This window comes from Polyodon spathula, chromosome 7 (genome assembly GCF_017654505.1).
Source record: "Polyodon spathula isolate WHYD16114869_AA chromosome 7, ASM1765450v1, whole genome shotgun sequence".
Lineage (NCBI taxonomy): Eukaryota > Metazoa > Chordata > Actinopteri > Acipenseriformes > Polyodontidae > Polyodon > Polyodon spathula.
The window spans coordinates 19,236,333-19,254,699 of record NC_054540.1 but is presented as its reverse complement, the minus strand read 5'-3'; the positions used below and the strand labels follow the sequence as shown (position 1 = coordinate 19,254,699).

Genomic DNA, 18,367 nt, shown 5'->3' with positions numbered 1-18,367 from the left:
AAACGGACAATGCAAGGGTTTTCAGAACATTTGCGGCTCCAGGACACACAAATTCATCACGTCTGTGCATAAACTGATGCATTTCTTAACAACTGTCCAGAATGTTCCTGTAATAGCTTTTGTTTAAATATTTCCTTAGCCTAATCTTATTTACATTGGAATTACAGTAATTTTACAATAACGCAAGAGCAACCTGAAGTTTAAAGGCATGAGTCCGATCCCAATGAAGAGTTTTAAGAACCCAACAACTTCAGCAATATCATTACCAACACCACCTAATATTCTACATCAATATAAATAATAATAATATTTGTGTTATAGTTTAAAGCTATTCATCGAGGTACCAGGCACTCTAATGCATTTACTATGGGACTGCCCAGATGTTCAGCTTTTTTGGGGGCAGACAGCTGATTCCACTTCTGCTATTATCAGAAGGCGCTTCCCACTGGACCCTGCACTTTTTCTCCTGGGTGACATTTCTAAATTTCCTCTCTCTGAGAATGAGCATAGATTGTGGCTGGCAAGCATGACTGCTGCCAAGAAAATGATTGTGAAGCGCTGGCTCCCTCCTCACCAACTCTCCATGCAGCACTGGCTTCAGGTGTTTTTAGACATTATTTTTTTGGAGATGTCTTCAGCCAGAGTTAATGGAGCCAAAGTTTCCACCGTGATCAATATGCACTGCTCATTTATTTGTTGTCAATCCATGTAACGAGGGGATGAGGGGTAGGGGGTGAGGAATCTTTCCAATATCTTTTTGTTCATTTTGTATATAATTTTTCAATAAAAATATAATTGCAAAAAAAAAAAAAAGCTATTCACTGAGTTTAACCATACAATACACAACAGTAATTGTTTTGTTTTAACTAGGAAAGGGTGCCACCTCAAAGGGTACTAGTTAGCCTAACATCTGCCCAAGCCCTTCTGTGACGGTCAGTTGATGTACATACATACTTTTGGTGTTGGAGGTGTTCCCAGAGCCTTTTTCAGGTCACATAACCTGCTTGCAACACTGCGAAAATCTAATTGTGTGTTAAAGAAATAGGGTTGTGATTATTAATCCATAGCTTTCCTGAAAGTAAGATTTACCCTCTAATGTAGGCTCGTATTGCAAGTAGAAAATACTGAAACCAACAGCACTTAAGTCAGTTAAACCTTTTTTTACATTAAAGCCTGTAATATACATTCAGTGTGTCAGTACAAATGGGATCAGAGTGTTCGGACCTTTTCCATATTCAGACTTGCTGACCTTTCTTAATTGCTTTGAAAATCAATTTCTGTCAGCCAATACAAAATCTTCAGATAATAACAGCAACTAACAAATTCAGTGACACCAAGTGAACAAACTTATATATTGCATCTCAACTAGATTGTGTATGACAGTAGGTTAATTAAAATACAGTACCATACTTGCCCTTGTGAACAGGATCTCTCTACACCTTCACACAGGTCGTAACTGTTTATATGGTAGAAACTGATTTTAATTGATGACATGAAGTCTATATGAATAATTACTAAAATGACATTGACCTGCATTCCTCATTCACTAGCTGAATATAAAGCAGCATTATATATAATCTCTGCATTAATAAAGCATAAATAAACGTCTCCTTTTTTGCCAGAAACTGTGTTACATCAATTATATCGGTAAATAGGAGTCTTCCCAAAGGGGGCTGCCAATGACCTTGTATTGATTAAGACTGCAATGGAATGTTATTTGCAATCTCATTGCATAACAGAAATCAGAAGGTAGCAGTGATGCTTTTACAAGACGAATTGCAGGCATTTGAGAAAAATCACCTTTTCTACCCTTCCTCTTACGATCACCTTTTACTGCTATGTCTATCCTAGAGCCTTTAAATACTATATCAGTCTGTCACCCCAAACAGACAATTTAAAAAAAAATCTACAGTAGGTGACCATGCATTAAATTGGTTTTTAAAATACTACAATGACCACTGCATCTCTCATTACTTCAATAGTTCTGCAGCTAGCTTCAGTTATAAATAAATTAAGGCAGTTCAAAATGTTCTTCCTTTCAGCTAAAACATTATATTAAATATATAAAAAGAAGGGAACCCCCTGTGTGTACTGATTTTCATGAATGATTGAGGATTTAGTGTCTTTTACTAAAAGTGGGTTACTTGTCCATATTAAGCTAAAGTATATGTTGATAAAATATCTTAAAAGAGCTTCAATGCTTGGGAGTGAAGGCTATTGATATAATTTTGACCAGGTTGTACTTAAAGGACAAAATTCTAAGTATGGGGTGATTCTAACTATAGCATCTCATTTTTCAAGGATGTCCTGTAAGGGTTGAAAAATAAAATAAGCATCATATAAATGAAGTGAGAAGGGAGAGTGAAGTTAGCCAACTCCAATGTGTGAACCTATATTGAAGAGCAATCTTTCTCAACATTGTGCCAACAAGGTATACATTGTAACTGCAGACAGTATATCATTTGGAGGAGGAAAAAAAAAACAAATAGAAAAACATTCCCCTTTTGTAAACATTTCAATTAAACTGTGCTGTATTAGAAGATAATCTGATTTAGTACCGAAGCATTTAATACAAGAAATCAGTTTGTACACATAACCCACATATTCTTTTTCCCCAAAGATCTTGGGAAGATGCATTGTGTGTTAAAATGTATTTGGCTGGGAAAATATTTTAGGAATCAGTAACCAGTGATGCTATTGCTCAAATCACACAGTAACATTCTAATTATAAATGTCTTCTTCTATGACTCCTCTGTTAGCGATGTTGAACAAAGATACCTCATAATTGTTTCGTAACTCGCTGTAAAGTAAAACTAAGTGAAGTAATTTTCAGTTAACCACGTTTGGTTCATTATTTTCCATTCTTGTACAAAAGCATTCATTATTTTCTATTCTTGTATAAAAGCATGAATTTAATAAGCACAATTAAAATTACATTTGCAATTTTAAATAGTTAAATAAAGAGGCAATGCAAAATGTATCCCAGACACGTATGATGCAGATTAGTGTGCATCTGTTTGCTAATTCTGTTTTTACTCTAATTGTTTTTTGGTGTCCTTCAATGATGTGTGTAATCAATCTCAATTATTAATGTACAACACAGATCTTTCCCTCATTGCTAGTTCTTGTTTGACAGTGAACTTTGACATTTGACTTATGTGCCTTAACAGGTTTGATATTGAAACAGCTTGACCTTCAAAAATTAACAATGGTATCTGGTAACCTTGGCCTCACATTCAATAACCAAGGTATGATACAAGGCCTCCAAACCACTATATACTGTATAATTTATTTTACCATTTCAGTGAGTTTATTTGTGGTTCTGCACATTCAGCAGTACCTACAGCTATGGCCAAAGGTTTTGCATCATCTACAATTTTAGGATTGAGACATAATTTAACAAAAAAAAAAAACATATGAACATAATTTGATGATGTAATCAAAGAAACTACAAACTGATATTGCAAAAGTCTACGAGCCATAATAGTAGTACCATATTTAATGTTCGATTTCGAAATGTCTCATTTTTCAATTTTTGGTTTTATGTTAAGTATATGGAAAACTGCAAAGCAGTATGTGATTCAATATGTTAAAGTTCAACAGGTTTCATTTGACAAAATTTGTTAATTTGATAGGGTGATGCAAAATTATTGGCCATAGCTGTAAGTGCACGGCTAAATTTGGAAGCAAATGATTAATGAATTAATGAATTACTAAAACTCCAGCATGTGTAAATAACTCTACTAAATCTTCTCGATATCTACAACCCCTTGAAAGGTTCGGACATATGATGTTGAATGCATTACTGCATGACTCTGAATCCTTTTTCTCCTTGAAGAAACTGAGGAAACAAAGAACCAACTGCCCTTTGGAAATAACATCTGTTTCCAGTTGCATTACAGAAAAGAGCAGCCAGAGTCATTATTGTGGGCTGTGTGAAGCTGTCAGGGGTTGTAATTGTGAGTTAATTTACAGGTTGCCAACAGCCCCAGTCAGCTTCCCAGGCTGGTATCGACATTACAAAGAAGTCCTTGACAATGAGGTGTCGTTTAAAGTTTACCGCTCTCCACTCTGCATTGTATCTGTTCTTACATCTTTTAAGGTCAAATCAATAATGGCCTCAGCAATAATTCATTATTTTTCCCCTTACTAAATGCTGCTACACACCAGACATGTTGATTTTTTCAATGGGCGACAAGATACTTTCATAGCAACTTGACCATACATGATACAAACATGATTTTTCAACATGTATTTATCCACAAATGAGTCAACATTCAATATCCATATGTGAAAAAGTATGGGAACCTTTAGATTCAGTAACTGGTGGTACCCCCTTGAGCAGCAATGACTTCATCTAAGCGTTTCCTGTAAGTCAGTCTCTCACATGGGTTTTGAGGAATTTTGGCACATTCCTCCTTACAGAACTGCTTCAAGTCAGTGACATTTGAGGGCTTCCTTGCATGGACAGCTCACTTCAGGTCCTGCCACAATATTTCGATGGGGTTTAGGACCGGACTTTGACTAGGCCATTCTAAAACATGGAATTTCTTCTTCTGCAGCCATTCTTTTGTAGATCTGCTTGCATGTTTAGGATCTTTGTCTTGCTGCATGACCGACTTTCGGTTAAGCTTCAGCTCATGGATGGATAGCTTGACATTATCCTCTAGAATCTTTTGATACAATGCAAAATTTGTGGTTGTGTCAATGATGGCAAGTAGTCCAGGTCCTGAGGCAGCAAAGCAGCCCCAAACCATCACACTCCCACCACCATGCTTCACGGTTGGTATGAGGTTCTTCTGTTCGAACACACTGTTTGGTTTTTCGCCAAACATAACGTTTCTTATTGAGACCAAAAAGTTCTACCTTTGACTCCAGAGAATATTGTTCCAGAAGTGCTCTTTGGCGAACTTCAGATGGGCAGCAATGTTCTTTTTAGAGAGCAGTGGTTTCCTCCTGGCTATCCTTCCATGAGCACCGTTCTTGTTCAGTCTTTTACTGATAGTTGAGTCATGAACACTCACATTAGCCAAGGCGAGAGTGGCCTGCAGATCCTTGGATGTTACTCTGGGGTTCTTTGTGACTTCCTTGATGATTTTCTGGTTTGTTCTTGGAGAGATTTTGGTAGGACGACCGCTCCTGTTAAACTTTCTCCATTTGTAGACTGTCTGTCTGATAGTGGATTGGTGGAGCCCCAAATCCTTAGAAATGGATCCTACATGAAATGTATCAATAACTGTTTTTCTGAGGTCCTCAGAGATTTCTTTTGATCGTGGCATGATGTGTTTCCACACACTATGGTGAAGACCAAACTCACAAAGTTTCTGATCTTTATATAGGGTCCCAAACTCACCCCTGAAGATCTACCTAATTATTTAAACACCTGATTCTAATTATCCCCATAATTGAGCTGATAAAACCAGGGGTTCACTTACTTTTTCACATACCCTGAATCTTAATTACTCATTGTTTCTCTAATTCAAATGTCATTTTGTTTCAAAAGACATGGAATTGGTTAATATAAACCCTATTGGATATTTAAGAAAAATGGTTTTGATTCAAGAAGGCTAGCATGGTAAAACTGTGGAATTTCCATAATTATCACTGGGGTCCACAAAATTTTTCTCTGCACTGTATATGTCAATAAATCACACATACCAGGCTTATCCTATTCTGTAAAATGGACTCCCATATATTATCTTTCATCTCTGTATTTTTATAATTGCGATGATCAAGCTGTGGGTATTTCTCCACATCAAGTATTATTTTTTCCTCTGTCATTCTGGATACTGCTTCACATTGGTAGACACCATGCATTGACGCTGTTCTCTAATTGCTCGAATCCAGGCTATGTCATTGCCGACTGTGAATGTGGGTTCCTAGGGGGCACAATTGGGTAGGGAGGGCTTAGGATGGCTGTGTAATCCACGGTTCACCACGTACCAGCGACCCCTGTGGCTGACAGGGCGTCTGCGGGTCTGTAGTGGAGCCATTCATATCTGTGTTGTCCTCCAGCACTGTAGGTCTGGTGGCTTCACTGTGGATTCACAATGTGAAAAATGATGAATTGGCAGGAACACATTTTGGAGGACGTGTGTTTCAGCTTCTTTTTTCCCAAGTTGCAAGGGGGTTGCAACGGTGAACCAGGATGAAAATAATAATTGGGCATTCCAAATTGGGGAGAAAACCAGAGTAAAAACCATTGCCGATGACTACATAAAAAAAAAAAAAAAATACAGTAATAAATAAGCAAACAGATCTCTTTCAGCCTGGTTATATTTCATCTCAATCTGTTTCTCTGTATACTGCATTTAAATAATACTGTGCCATGTTGTATTTGTATGAAACATACATTAACATGATGATGTTTATTTAACAGTGGAGCTGTCTCTTTCAACTGTTGGCTTTAAAATTGAAATGCAGAGCTCTCCAGAAGCATGACTTGTGTAAAACACAGGCTTTTTTTCCATTATTTTATGGAACAATCCAAACAGATTAGGAATGCACCAGAGGATGTGATTTCTTCATCACTGTCTGTGTTTCACATCACTGCCACAGTGAGAAGTGCAGCAAAGCCTATTAAGTGAGAGCCAACAGAAATACATTGTTTACCCTTTTTGTGTGTCACAAAGCTGTGGCTTTAAAAGACAACTGTTTCATTCAGATAAATGCTGTTTTTTCTAGCTTTTGGTTTAATATACCGTCCAATTTTTCCCACTTGGACCCCTTTGCATATTAAACATTCTAGTATCCCTTACTAGAAAATCATCCTCCTCTTCAAGCATGTGCATGCCATTCAGTGGAGCCCTATGTATAAATGCATTGGGACACCATAGGGTTGTAAATTCTCTACGTATGCAGAATGGCTAGAGAAAGACTGCCAATGACGAATTGCCAGAGTGGTATTGCACCAAGGGTTGTACCAGACACAGCAGTTACTGTAGCATAAACATATTTTTAGGGAGGAAAATAAAAGGATGTATTGGTAGTTTTTATGAGACAGAGAAACTGGAGTCTGTTTTAACAGCAACAGATCTAAACAGCAGTATAACTAAACAGCAGAGGATCTCAACACATTAACCTAAATTTTAAACCTGATTTGTTGTACACATTTTAGTAATGTTATTAAGTGGATAAATAAATAAAACCTGGTGGACCCAGCTAGACTAATAGGCTGGTGGTATTTAGACCCCCAAAATAGATATTTCAGTTTTAAAAAAAATATTAAAAAGGGCTTACAGATAATGAATTATTCAAACTGCCCTTTTTAATTGACAGTTATTCCAAGATTGTATTACCAGTAATAGGAAACCTATGTTTTTATTTCTATACCCCACGCACAGAACATATTCAGAAAAGCAAGATCTTACCTTAAAAAGTCTTAGAATATTGGCAACCATAATTGACACTGAACTTGCAGCAGCACCTATTACTCCAACGATCTTGTCAGGCTTGGCGAAGATAGGGGGATCCCCATTGGCACACCTTACGTCTGATGCATCTTTCTCAATGAGAGCTTGCACAAATGTCAAAGACTGCTCCAAGGCATAAGTGTCCCTGGAACAAGTGTCAAGGATCCGGGCACCAAGCGTGATATTAGGAAGGAGGTCAGGATCCTTATTGATCTGGTCTATGGCATAAAGCATAGCTTCCAGTCTATGGATCCCTTTTTCCTTCTTCAAATCCCCACAAGGCACACCTCGATCTCCTCTAGAATGAACAGGGAAAAGTCCTCCCAAAATGATATCACCTTCCAGGCGGATGGAGTGGGCATGTTCCTGGGCCTCTGTTTTTTGCATGGAAGTGAGCAGCCAGCAGCATTTTGCTGTCAGTAGAAAGAAGCATTGGCAGGAAAAAGATCTCTTCCTTTCCCTCACCATGTTTGCTTAAGATACAGCAACTGTCAAAGTAGTGAAGGTTCTTCTGGTTAGAGGAGTAGACAGAACATCTGAAGGTGCACAACATGAACGCGACCATCAGTCCCCACCCAGTGTCAGTTTAGAGCCATGCAGCGGGTCGACAAATGAGTGCTGTTCAAAGAAGGATGGCTGTTGATTTTTATAACATCTCTGCCACATGTGCTTTGCATTTGAAAAATAAAACTTTGGGGGGGGCAAAGGAACATTGAAGTGCAATGCTGCTGCTGAGTCTCAGTATGATTTTGAAGGCATTATATTCCTAATTTTCATCTGCTCTCAGTGTCCTGCAAAAGATGCATCAATAAAAACAGCTTTAGTGTCTAGTCCAATGACTATTAAACTAAGTTTTTCAGCGCGAAATAAAGCTATAAGGTGACTATATTGGAACAATTAGTTAATGTCATACAATTAACACATACACCCCCCCACCCCCCCCCCCCCCCCCCCCCCCCCCCCCCCCCCCCCCCCCCCCCCCCCCCCCCCCCCCCCCCCCCCCCCCCCCCCCCCCCCCCACACACACACTTTAATGCATTGCCCCCCCCCCTTGCGAACGTTAAACACCTGGCACCAAGTGCAAGATATATCATTACAAGTATCTAGATGTGTGGTATGCATTGTAACATCATGGACTATCCAACACCTAGATGATTTTTCTAAACTACTTCAAAATGCTTCAAATGTATAATAATATGTATGCATGGAAGTCTTGAAATTTCTGTACAAATATCAATGCATATACATTGGAAGGTACTATGAATTACCATATTTGTTTGACTATTATTATCATACAGTAAAATTTTCTTTTTCTTCAGTGAAATCCAGGAGACTTGCTTTTAATTAAGGAAGAGCGAAAACCAAAACACCCATTCTCTTTGGAGAATTTACTATGACTAGGCAACTGTAGGACATCCCACATAAAAAAAGAAAGTCTGCTGATGGATCAATCTTTTTTTCACTCAAGACCCACAAGATATACTGTCATGCAAGATAACGCATATGGTTCTAGCTAATTCGAATTTAATTCAATCACAACTCTTGAAATTGTGAGCTTCCTAACCACCCAAAGGTATTGCTGAGTTGTAGTCTCCTAAAGATCAGCCTTATTCAGTCTTAGTACTGACCTACTTAGAGCTGCATTGCACCTTTCACTCTGATCTTCCTGAATAAAGATGTTCTGTTCTGTCAAGGGCATAAATACAAGCAGCATTGTATAACAACCAGCAATAGCACTAGATGTGTGGTGCCATGTCTGGCACAAGTGCTGGTTTTGTTAGCACTAAACAGTTTCTTCTTATTTTTTAAGTGTTTTATTTCTTGACGAGTAATATCTGTCATTTGCCCTTTTGCAAGATGCTGTGAATAGGAATCCTAATATTTGACTGACCATTATTCATTATCTGCATAAATAACAAACCAGGGCCATCAACTGAAGAAACACATCAGAATAATAATGTTGTTTTAGTGACTCTCGTCTTCGGTTTCATTAAGGGCTTTTGTTGTAATGTCCCATGACAGCACTCTTTTAAATGCAATTGACATGCATTCTGCACTGTTTGCCAACAGTGAATTATTTCACATGCTGTATTGTTCATAAACATCATATAAACAGACTGAACAAAACAATGTTTATTTATATTTTTGGTAACCAAAAGCACTATTGACATTGAAGGATTTAATTAATGTGTTATGCACTCTAAGAAAAAAACAATGTTTGAACGTGGTGGAACCACAGGCTTGCAGAAAGAAATATAGGAAATGACTTGTCTTCACCATTTGACCTTAACTTGTAGGAATTAGTGTACATGTTACATGGGATCAAGCCCTAAAATCTCTGGTCAACCACTGAACTTCTTTGAAGCAGTTCTTCAAATCTGACAGCTACATACAAGAGAAAACACAGTTCCTCTAGTCTACAATGACCACTTAAAACTATTAAAGCATTCTGCTACATAAAGTGCAGTTGTTCAGTACTGATCAGCACTGCTTTATTTCAACATTGTTATGTGTTATTTATTTCAAATTCAAAACCTTCTCAGAATAAGAACAACTCAGGCTTAACCACATTTTGGTGATGAAATGCCTTGCAGTTGATTGCATTTAAACCTCCTGTTATGTTGCGGGTCAAATTGACCCATTTTAAAGTTTAACATCACTGAAATGCTATTTAAATTTTTTTTTTCAGCATGAGCCTTCATCTTATCCTCTAGGTAGTGGTAATGAACTTGTAAGAAATAATAAAAAAAATAAATAAAAAAAGGAGAAAAAAAATTACACACTTAGGGCACATAAATGATGTTCTGGGTCAATTTGACCTGGTAACTAAAGTGAATAGGGCTTGTTGTGTTCTTGCACAAAATAAACTTCTCTGTTGTTCTCTCTCTCACTCCTCATCCCACTTCATCTCTCTCTCCCTCATAGTTGCACACACACTCACACAGGTACGTGTGTACGCACAAACACACCCATTTTTGTCATATTGCCAGGAGCGTACATAGTTTCCCGCTGGGACTACAGAGCTCAAACTTTGCGCTATCGGGACACACTGTTCTATTTCTGCGGGAAATGGAACCTCTTTCTCTCTCTTATCCATACATAGATAAAACACTATTCTACACAAATAAAAATGAAGAGGAAACTTCCTCACAGCCTGAAAGTGAGGTCATGTCAAAGAATGGAAACATTGAATGGTCCCCATCCCCCCATGAAAGTCAGGGAAGAGTGCCTGCTATAAATATAGTAAGAATGGTCCCAGGTCCCACACAATATACTATCACACATGTCAAAGACATAAAGTCAGCATTTGAATTGTTCATCCCAAGAGCAATAGAGAAAATAATACTGTATATGTCAAACATGGAAGGGAGATGTGTGCTTGCAGACAATTGGAAGGAGCTTGACGAAACACACTTACATGCATACATGGAGCTCCTCATACTGGCTGGGGTCTATAGGTCCAACAATAAATCTGTTGCCAGCCTATGGCATGCAGAGACTGGCAGGGCAATCTTTCGTGCAACCATGTCACTGGAGGCCTTCCATATCTTCTCCAGGGTCATACAGTTTGACAACTGAGACACAAGACCCAGGCGACGTGAGATGGACAAATTTGCAGCTATCAGGGATGTGTGTGATAAGTTGGTGGAGCGCTTACCATTCACGTTTAATACTGGGCCTAATGTCACTGTGGACGAAAGACTGGTTCCTTTCAGAGGCTGCTTTCTCTTTCGACAGTACATACCGAGTAAGCCAGCAAAATGGAATAAAAATATGTGTGGCATGTGATGTCCACTCCAGCTATGCCATGCAGGTGTACACAGGGAAACCACCTGGAGAAGCCCCAGAGAAGAACCAAGGAATGCGGGTGGTGTTGGACATGACCAAGGTCTAAAGGGTTACAACATCACATGTGACAATTTCTTGTAACGGACGCTGCTGTGAGCACCAGAGAGGACAAGAAACCTGCTACGATTTTGGACTACAATGCCACCAAGGGAGGAGTGGACAATCTGGACAAAGTGACAGACACATATAGCAGCAAGAGAAAGACGGCCCATTGGCCACTGGTTATCTTCTACAATGCGTTCGTGCTCTGGACTGAAATGGACCCTGGCTGGCACAGTGGGAATCTTTGCCAGAGGAGGCTTTTCCTTGAGCAGCTGTGAAAGGCTCTTGTGAACCCCCACATCCAAAGAAGAAAGTTCCCTCCAAGAGCCCCAGCTGTTGCTACGATTGTTGAGAGGGTTCAAGCCGAGGGATCCAGCCCACCTGTGCCTGAGGTTCCAGCTGGGAGCAGAAAACAAGGAAGATGCCATATCTGTCCCTGGAATAAGGACTCCAAGACCACCACACAATTCTGCAAATGCAATAAGTTAATCTGCAGGTCACACTCACACACACATACTGACCTTCATGTTCTGTGTGAATATGATGTGAATACATACATACCTGCATGACGTTGTGGTTGCATTGTTCATGTGACATTGTGTATGGATTAAAACATTTTTGTTCTTGTTCATGTCATGTTTGCAATTATCTTTGACTAAAAATAAAGTGTTGTTTTTGAAAAATATACATTTGACGGTTTTGATTTGAAATAAACTGTATGGATCAATTTGACCCGGAACATAACAGATATTATTATGATGTCTGTCCCTTTGACATTGACAGCAAGACAAACAAAATATGTGTGAAATGCTAGAAACAAATTCAGCAAATAAAAATATAACATTATGTCCATTATAGCATAAAATGTTTGCGAATTGTGTGTTTTATAATGAAAATGAGTGGATAAATAAGACCAATGTGGTATCTATGGAATAAAAAATTGAATAAAAAAAGAAAAAAGTTACTTTTATAATCATAGTTGAGTGACTTGATGGTCATTAAGGTAAAATACATTTTTGGGGGGTAATGACTATTTTGACGTGACTTATAAAGCACTGGGTCGATTTGACCCAGAACATAAAGCGTGTATAGCGTTATTGAACATAACAGGAAGGTTAAATCTCAGAATTGTGATGGCATTGTCTAACATGGTTGTCCTTGTATGTCATAAATTAGCAACCCCAGTGTGGCAAATTTATAGCAATCTGGTTAAAGAATGTATATCTTAATCCCTGTTTTACAACTATACAATCAGTTAATACGAATACTTATTATGTTTTAGAATGTAAGATTCAAAATCTAATAATTTTTTTTTTAAATCGTCCAGACATGCCAACTGTTCAACCTCTCATTGGTGTTGTTGATAAAACATGTTTTCCCTTTTAATAAATAGTCCTATACCAAACCTTCACATCGTTATGGAAATGTATCAACTACATAATGCAGTAAGGTAATAATACTATCTGTGATCTGGCCCTTCAAATGCAGGCATATCACCATTAAGAGTATTAAGAGAAGTAACGGTGAGTTCAATATTAACTTAATAGGAACCTAACGCTTCTCCAGAGATATGGCAATAGGGATGCGATGTAATCGTCTGTATATAATAATTTGCCCATTAAAAATGCAATGCAGTTGTAGCCATCTTATTTTATTCTCTTAGGGATAGTGCACATTATTTCAGGTTCCCTAGCATAGCTGATACTAGATATGTATTTAGATAATTTAGGGTTTATCGGCATTTAGAATATTATCCACATGTCACTTGGTTGTCAGATTCATTTCTAACCATGTGCCTGAATTCAAACATACAATGTCGGTTTGTTTTAAATTAATCATACTATATTCTATAAAATATTTGCCATATATTACCAACTGTACAGGTTTCTTTGCGAGTATAAGCATGGAAAATTACATAACGGATGGCTAAATAAATTGAGACTACCGACTGTCACACAATAAAATCTCCAAGAAATAATATAATATCGATAAATAACACGAGTAATAACAGAAGTCAAGAAAGAAAAAAGGAGGGACACATTAGGCTGCGTGGATTACTTTCCAGCATTGAAAATATGTAACCTACACCCTTCCCCAAAAACAATTACATTGGAAAGAAACACTCTCCAATCTTCCTTTTTAATTTACACGATCCGGTATGTGTCAAACACAAAACATCTTCTGGCGATTCTATTATATTTTCTCCAAATGTACAATCCACTAGGGATCGTCACGCTATTTTGTGGAACAGATAGCTTATGTAGCCCTGTTGCTAGGAGAATGTATCATGAGAATCCTCTCCATACTCAAACTGTTAATTGTTACTGATAATCTGACATAATTAATCATGTTGACACGGATCAGGTCAGATTAAAGTATAACCGGAAACAAATCCTTTGGGGAAACATAAAACACGTTCATTAAAAATAAATAAACGTTTTTATTTTATGTTTGCAATTTTGATAATGTCACGTAGTTGTCTTCATTTAAACATTTTTTTTTTTTTTTTTTTTTTTTTTTTTGACAACACTTCGAAATCTGAATATATCACACATAAGTGATGGGGAAGGGTGGCCAACCCTTAACTAAAATGTGAGCAGAAGCGGGCAGAACGGCTGCATTTCCAAATTTTTATGTCCCTAAACAATCACAAAGTGTATTTTTTTTTTTTTTTTTTTTTTTTTATGAAACACGTTTCAGTTGGTTCTAGGCAGTCATTTGTGACGTTATTTGATGCTTAAATTGAATTAGTAATACATTCAGAATCATCTTTTTAGTTGCATAAAAATCACGGAATTGCATACCTTAGCGTAAAAAATACAAATGTATTAAATAGTAATATTATTAGTAACTGTAGTACAGTAATACTAATATTATTAGTAACTGTAGTACAGTAATAGACTTTCTGGAGCGAAAGTTTCTATTTTTTTATGTTTGGTCTTTTTTCATAAGCATATTGAATTATTAGCGCTGCATGAGGAAGTTCCGTTGAAAATAGATTGTACTGCAAGGAAAATATCAATAACTACATATAAGAAAACGCACACTTACTTTGGCGTCTTCCAATTTTCCCGGCAAATTCAGCATATGTTTTTATACAGTTTGCTCAAATACCCATTACATTCCTCTTTTTTTTTTCTTAATCAGTGGTAGTTCCAATTTCTTTGAATATAAAATACATGACGTTTTTGTTCACATGCCGATCAAATTTGTATTTAGTTCCACAGATATCATTTAGAAGTAGGAGATAAAAGATTATGGCACATTGTTACATTCAGCAGATTATCGTATCTGGTCTATGTCCAAAAAAATACAGTCGGAACACTTGATGCATAAATCACACCCATTCTTCCAATATAACTTTAGAAAAGGAACGACGGCACTCAAGAGAAGTTATTTCAGTACGTACCTGCTGTTCTGCATTTTACTCGCGTTTCCTCCGCTCTTTTAACCCGCTTGAAGCTGCATTAGTAACTGTTCTTGGTGCTGAAAGGGACAGCGAATCGAGAAAACAGGAGCGCGTCTCCTCTAAATGAATAGCAAAATACTCCCACTGGCAGTGATTGGTCTTCACGGCTGTCATCAGATGCTTTGTATCAGCCGTTCAATCAATCCACATGCAATGAGGGTTTCTCTCAGATTGTTTTACTGTTTACAAGTTGTTTTGCATTAATGCGGAATACACAATACGACTGGAATTTTACATACGTGTGTTATACATGGCAGCAAAAAAGAACACTACATATACTATTGAATATCATTAACATGTACACAACATATTCTCATTTCTTCGGTGAACTAACCCCTTGCAATAATTAAAACACTTAAGCATAGTTATTAGAGTGGTAAAGGGGCAAAGACAATATTCTGGAAAAAATAATTGAAATACTGAATTTATAAAAACGTATAGATTCTAGATTTATAAAAAAACAAGTATGTAAATTAAAGTTAATAAAGACAAATTAACATACGTAACACAACATACATATATATATATATATATATATATATATATATATATATATATAATATTATATATATATATACATTAACTAATATAAACTCTGTGTTCTCCCTTAGCAGATCTCTACTTTTGAGAGTCATGCCATCCGCATAAATATTTTATCTTTTAAATATCATAACCGGTGATTTCAGTCTATTGAATTGAATGAATCACAGATAACTAGATATAGTGTATATATAGTGACAAAAATAACGCAGGTGCGTTGGAACTAGGGGTACTGGTGATGCGGTAGCACCCCTTGGCTTTGCATGGCTTCCATCATATAAAGGGGTTACAGTTTTGTTCAATGGCTTCCAGCACCCCCACTTTATACATTGTTCCAGCGCCTCTGATATAAATTGGTAAATATAAAGGCTAATTAATTCAGGTTATGTATAACATTTTATTCCAGTGCCATAAGGCACATGAATGTATATGGAGCCCATTTAAATTTAAATATTAAAAATACAACGTCCAATCTGAAATCAGACAAGTAAACAGAACGCAATGGTGTCTAGTATCTAGTTTTCCCAAATTAATGGTTTATACAACCAATTAATGCATAGCCGTATGGTTTATCCAGGGTTTCTATTTTTAAATAAATTATTGTTAGAAGTAGCCAGCAAGTTTTCAAAATTAACATTTGCCTAGATATTGCAAAGTTACTGTATATACTTTATAACACGGTTTTTTTTTTTTTTTTTTTTTTATATATATATTACACATTTCCCAAACACGGACAGTATTTACCCTACAACAATATTTGTGTATTTTGTTTAATTTTCAATAATGCTTGCTTCTTAGGTTGAAAAGATTGGTTTTCAGACGCTGTAATACTACATGCATTTCTAGCGTGCAAAATACAAACGTCAGGTTTGTAAAGTTCTGATCAGTAGACTAGCTCTATCTAGTGGCTAAACAATGCAACAGTTGATCAGTCTTTCACTTGCCCGGCAGTGACATTTTGCTCCAACACCAATGGCATTTCTACCTCAGGGATGCATTGAAGCAGCAATCTCACATGAGCACACATCCTAAAGTATATTACTAATCGACACGAATCCATGTGAACTTAAAAAGAACGAAAGGGCAAATGATAATTAAACCTATTATTCTGTATGGAAGATAATTTGCTTTTTTAACGTATATGTAGGTGAATTAATGCATGAAAGATGTAATAAGGCCAAGCGAGTCAGTTTCAGATACTGAAGACATTTCATTAACTACTCAAGGTAAATGATCTTGACAGCATCACTAAAGCATGTTTGATAATGTGGCTTTAATTGTAATTGATCTTGGCAACTAGGCCAAGAGGTAAAAACTCATGTTTTAAAAAAGTCAACCATTTTTTAAATTTTATTTTTATTTTTCTAATTCCTATTCAAATACATTGCTTCTTATATACACGTTACAGACAAAAGTTTATTAAACTTATTATACCACAATTCAAGGTACCAGATTAAGTCTTATAATTTAACCCAAATAGTTTATCAAAAAAAAAAATCACATTTATTTCATTTAAAGTATTTGTTCAAGACAAAAGTATTGGCACCCGTTTTAGTATTTTATGTCCTCGGCTTGCTTTTATTATGACTTTCAGGTGTTTATGATAATTCTTAACCACTATGTTACATCTTCTTGTTGAAATTTGGGCCCATTCTGTCTTGCATATTTCCTTCAGCTTAGGCAGACTAGATACCCAATGCTTGGCTACAGCTTTTTTTTCAGATAAGTCTAAAGAATTTCCAATGGATTGAGATCTAGTGATTGTGAAGTCCACTCAAGAACTTTTATCTGTTTTCTTCAAGAATTTCAGAGTTGATTTAGCCGTATGCATTGGGTCGTTGTCATGTTGGAAGATAAACTGTCTATCATGCATGTCTATCTAATACTTTCCATCGATGCCAATACTGGTTACTTTTCTTGCTCACATGGTACCAAAGTTTTATGTAGTTGAATCTATAGCCAATTCATCTTTGCCTTTCCTCAAAGAGACTGTTGTGGCATGAAGCATGTAAATGGGGGGATTGCCATATAAAGGATATGTGTATTATATATATATATATATATATATATATATATATATATATATATATATATATATACACACACACACACACAGTACCAGTCAAAAGTTTGAGTACACCTGCTTGAAACCAGGTTTTTTATGATTATCTATGCTTTTAACTGTGTAAACTTGTCTATAAACACTTAATATCTCATTATATGATACGTGTACTTATATAAGCTGATAATCATAAGTGAATTGCATTCAAAAATTTAATTTTTAAATGAAAATGTAAATATTGTCAATTTCAATTAAATGGTCACCCAAAGCATGGGTATTTTTGTTAGATGTTCTCTGAATTAACTAGCATGTTGCCTAATTAACCTTTTGTCACCAATTATTGTTAACAGGTGAGGGTCCATGATTACTATAAATATAGGTAGCATAGGCACAAGTTTGTCATTCCTGAATGTAAGGGAGCAGAAAATGGCAAAATAAGTTCAGTAAGCAAAGAGTCTGTAATTACTTTAAGAAATGAAGGTCAATCTAAGTCAAATCGCAAGAACTTTGCAAGCATCTGTAACTGCTGTGGCCAAGTTCATCAAACGATTTGAAGAAACTGGCACTCATGAGGACCGAACGTCGTCAGCCAGGCCAAGGGTGACCTCAGAATCAGAGAACAAGTTCAAGTCACAAGTCTGCGAAACCAGATATTAACTGCCCCTGATACACAAGCTCATCTAAATGCTACTAGAAGTACAGATGTTTCAACATCAACTGTTCAGAGGAGGGGAGCTTCACGCAATCTAACTGGAAGAATTGTTGAAAAGAAACCATTGTTAAGAGTGCAGAATAAGAGAAAGAGACTTGCCTGGGCCAAAAAGCACAGAAACTGGACGTTTGAGGAGTGGAAGTTGGTCTTATGAACCGATGAGTCAACATTTGAAATATTTGGGTCCAACCGCAGAGTATTTGTAAGACGCAGAGAGGGTGAACGCATGAGTTCTGCATGTGTGCACTGTCAAGCATGGAGGAGGCAGAGTCATGGTCTGA

General features: G+C 36.8%; 1 protein-coding gene across 1 annotated transcript in view; it reads right to left on the bottom strand.

The window, feature by feature from the left end:
- Window positions 1–14,796, bottom strand: part of LOC121318317 (metabotropic glutamate receptor 8-like) — a 179,464-nt gene extending 164,668 nt beyond the window's left edge. The window contains exons 1-2 of the mRNA XM_041254837.1: window positions 14,713–14,796; window positions 7,371–8,203 (exon numbers count right to left, since the gene is read on the bottom strand). Of these exons, the coding sequence (XP_041110771.1) occupies window positions 7,371–7,880 (510 nt within the window). The 5' untranslated portion in view covers window positions 7,881–8,203; window positions 14,713–14,796. The remainder of the gene's footprint in view (window positions 1–7,370; window positions 8,204–14,712) is intronic.
- Window positions 14,797–18,367: the final 3,571 nt, after the last annotated feature.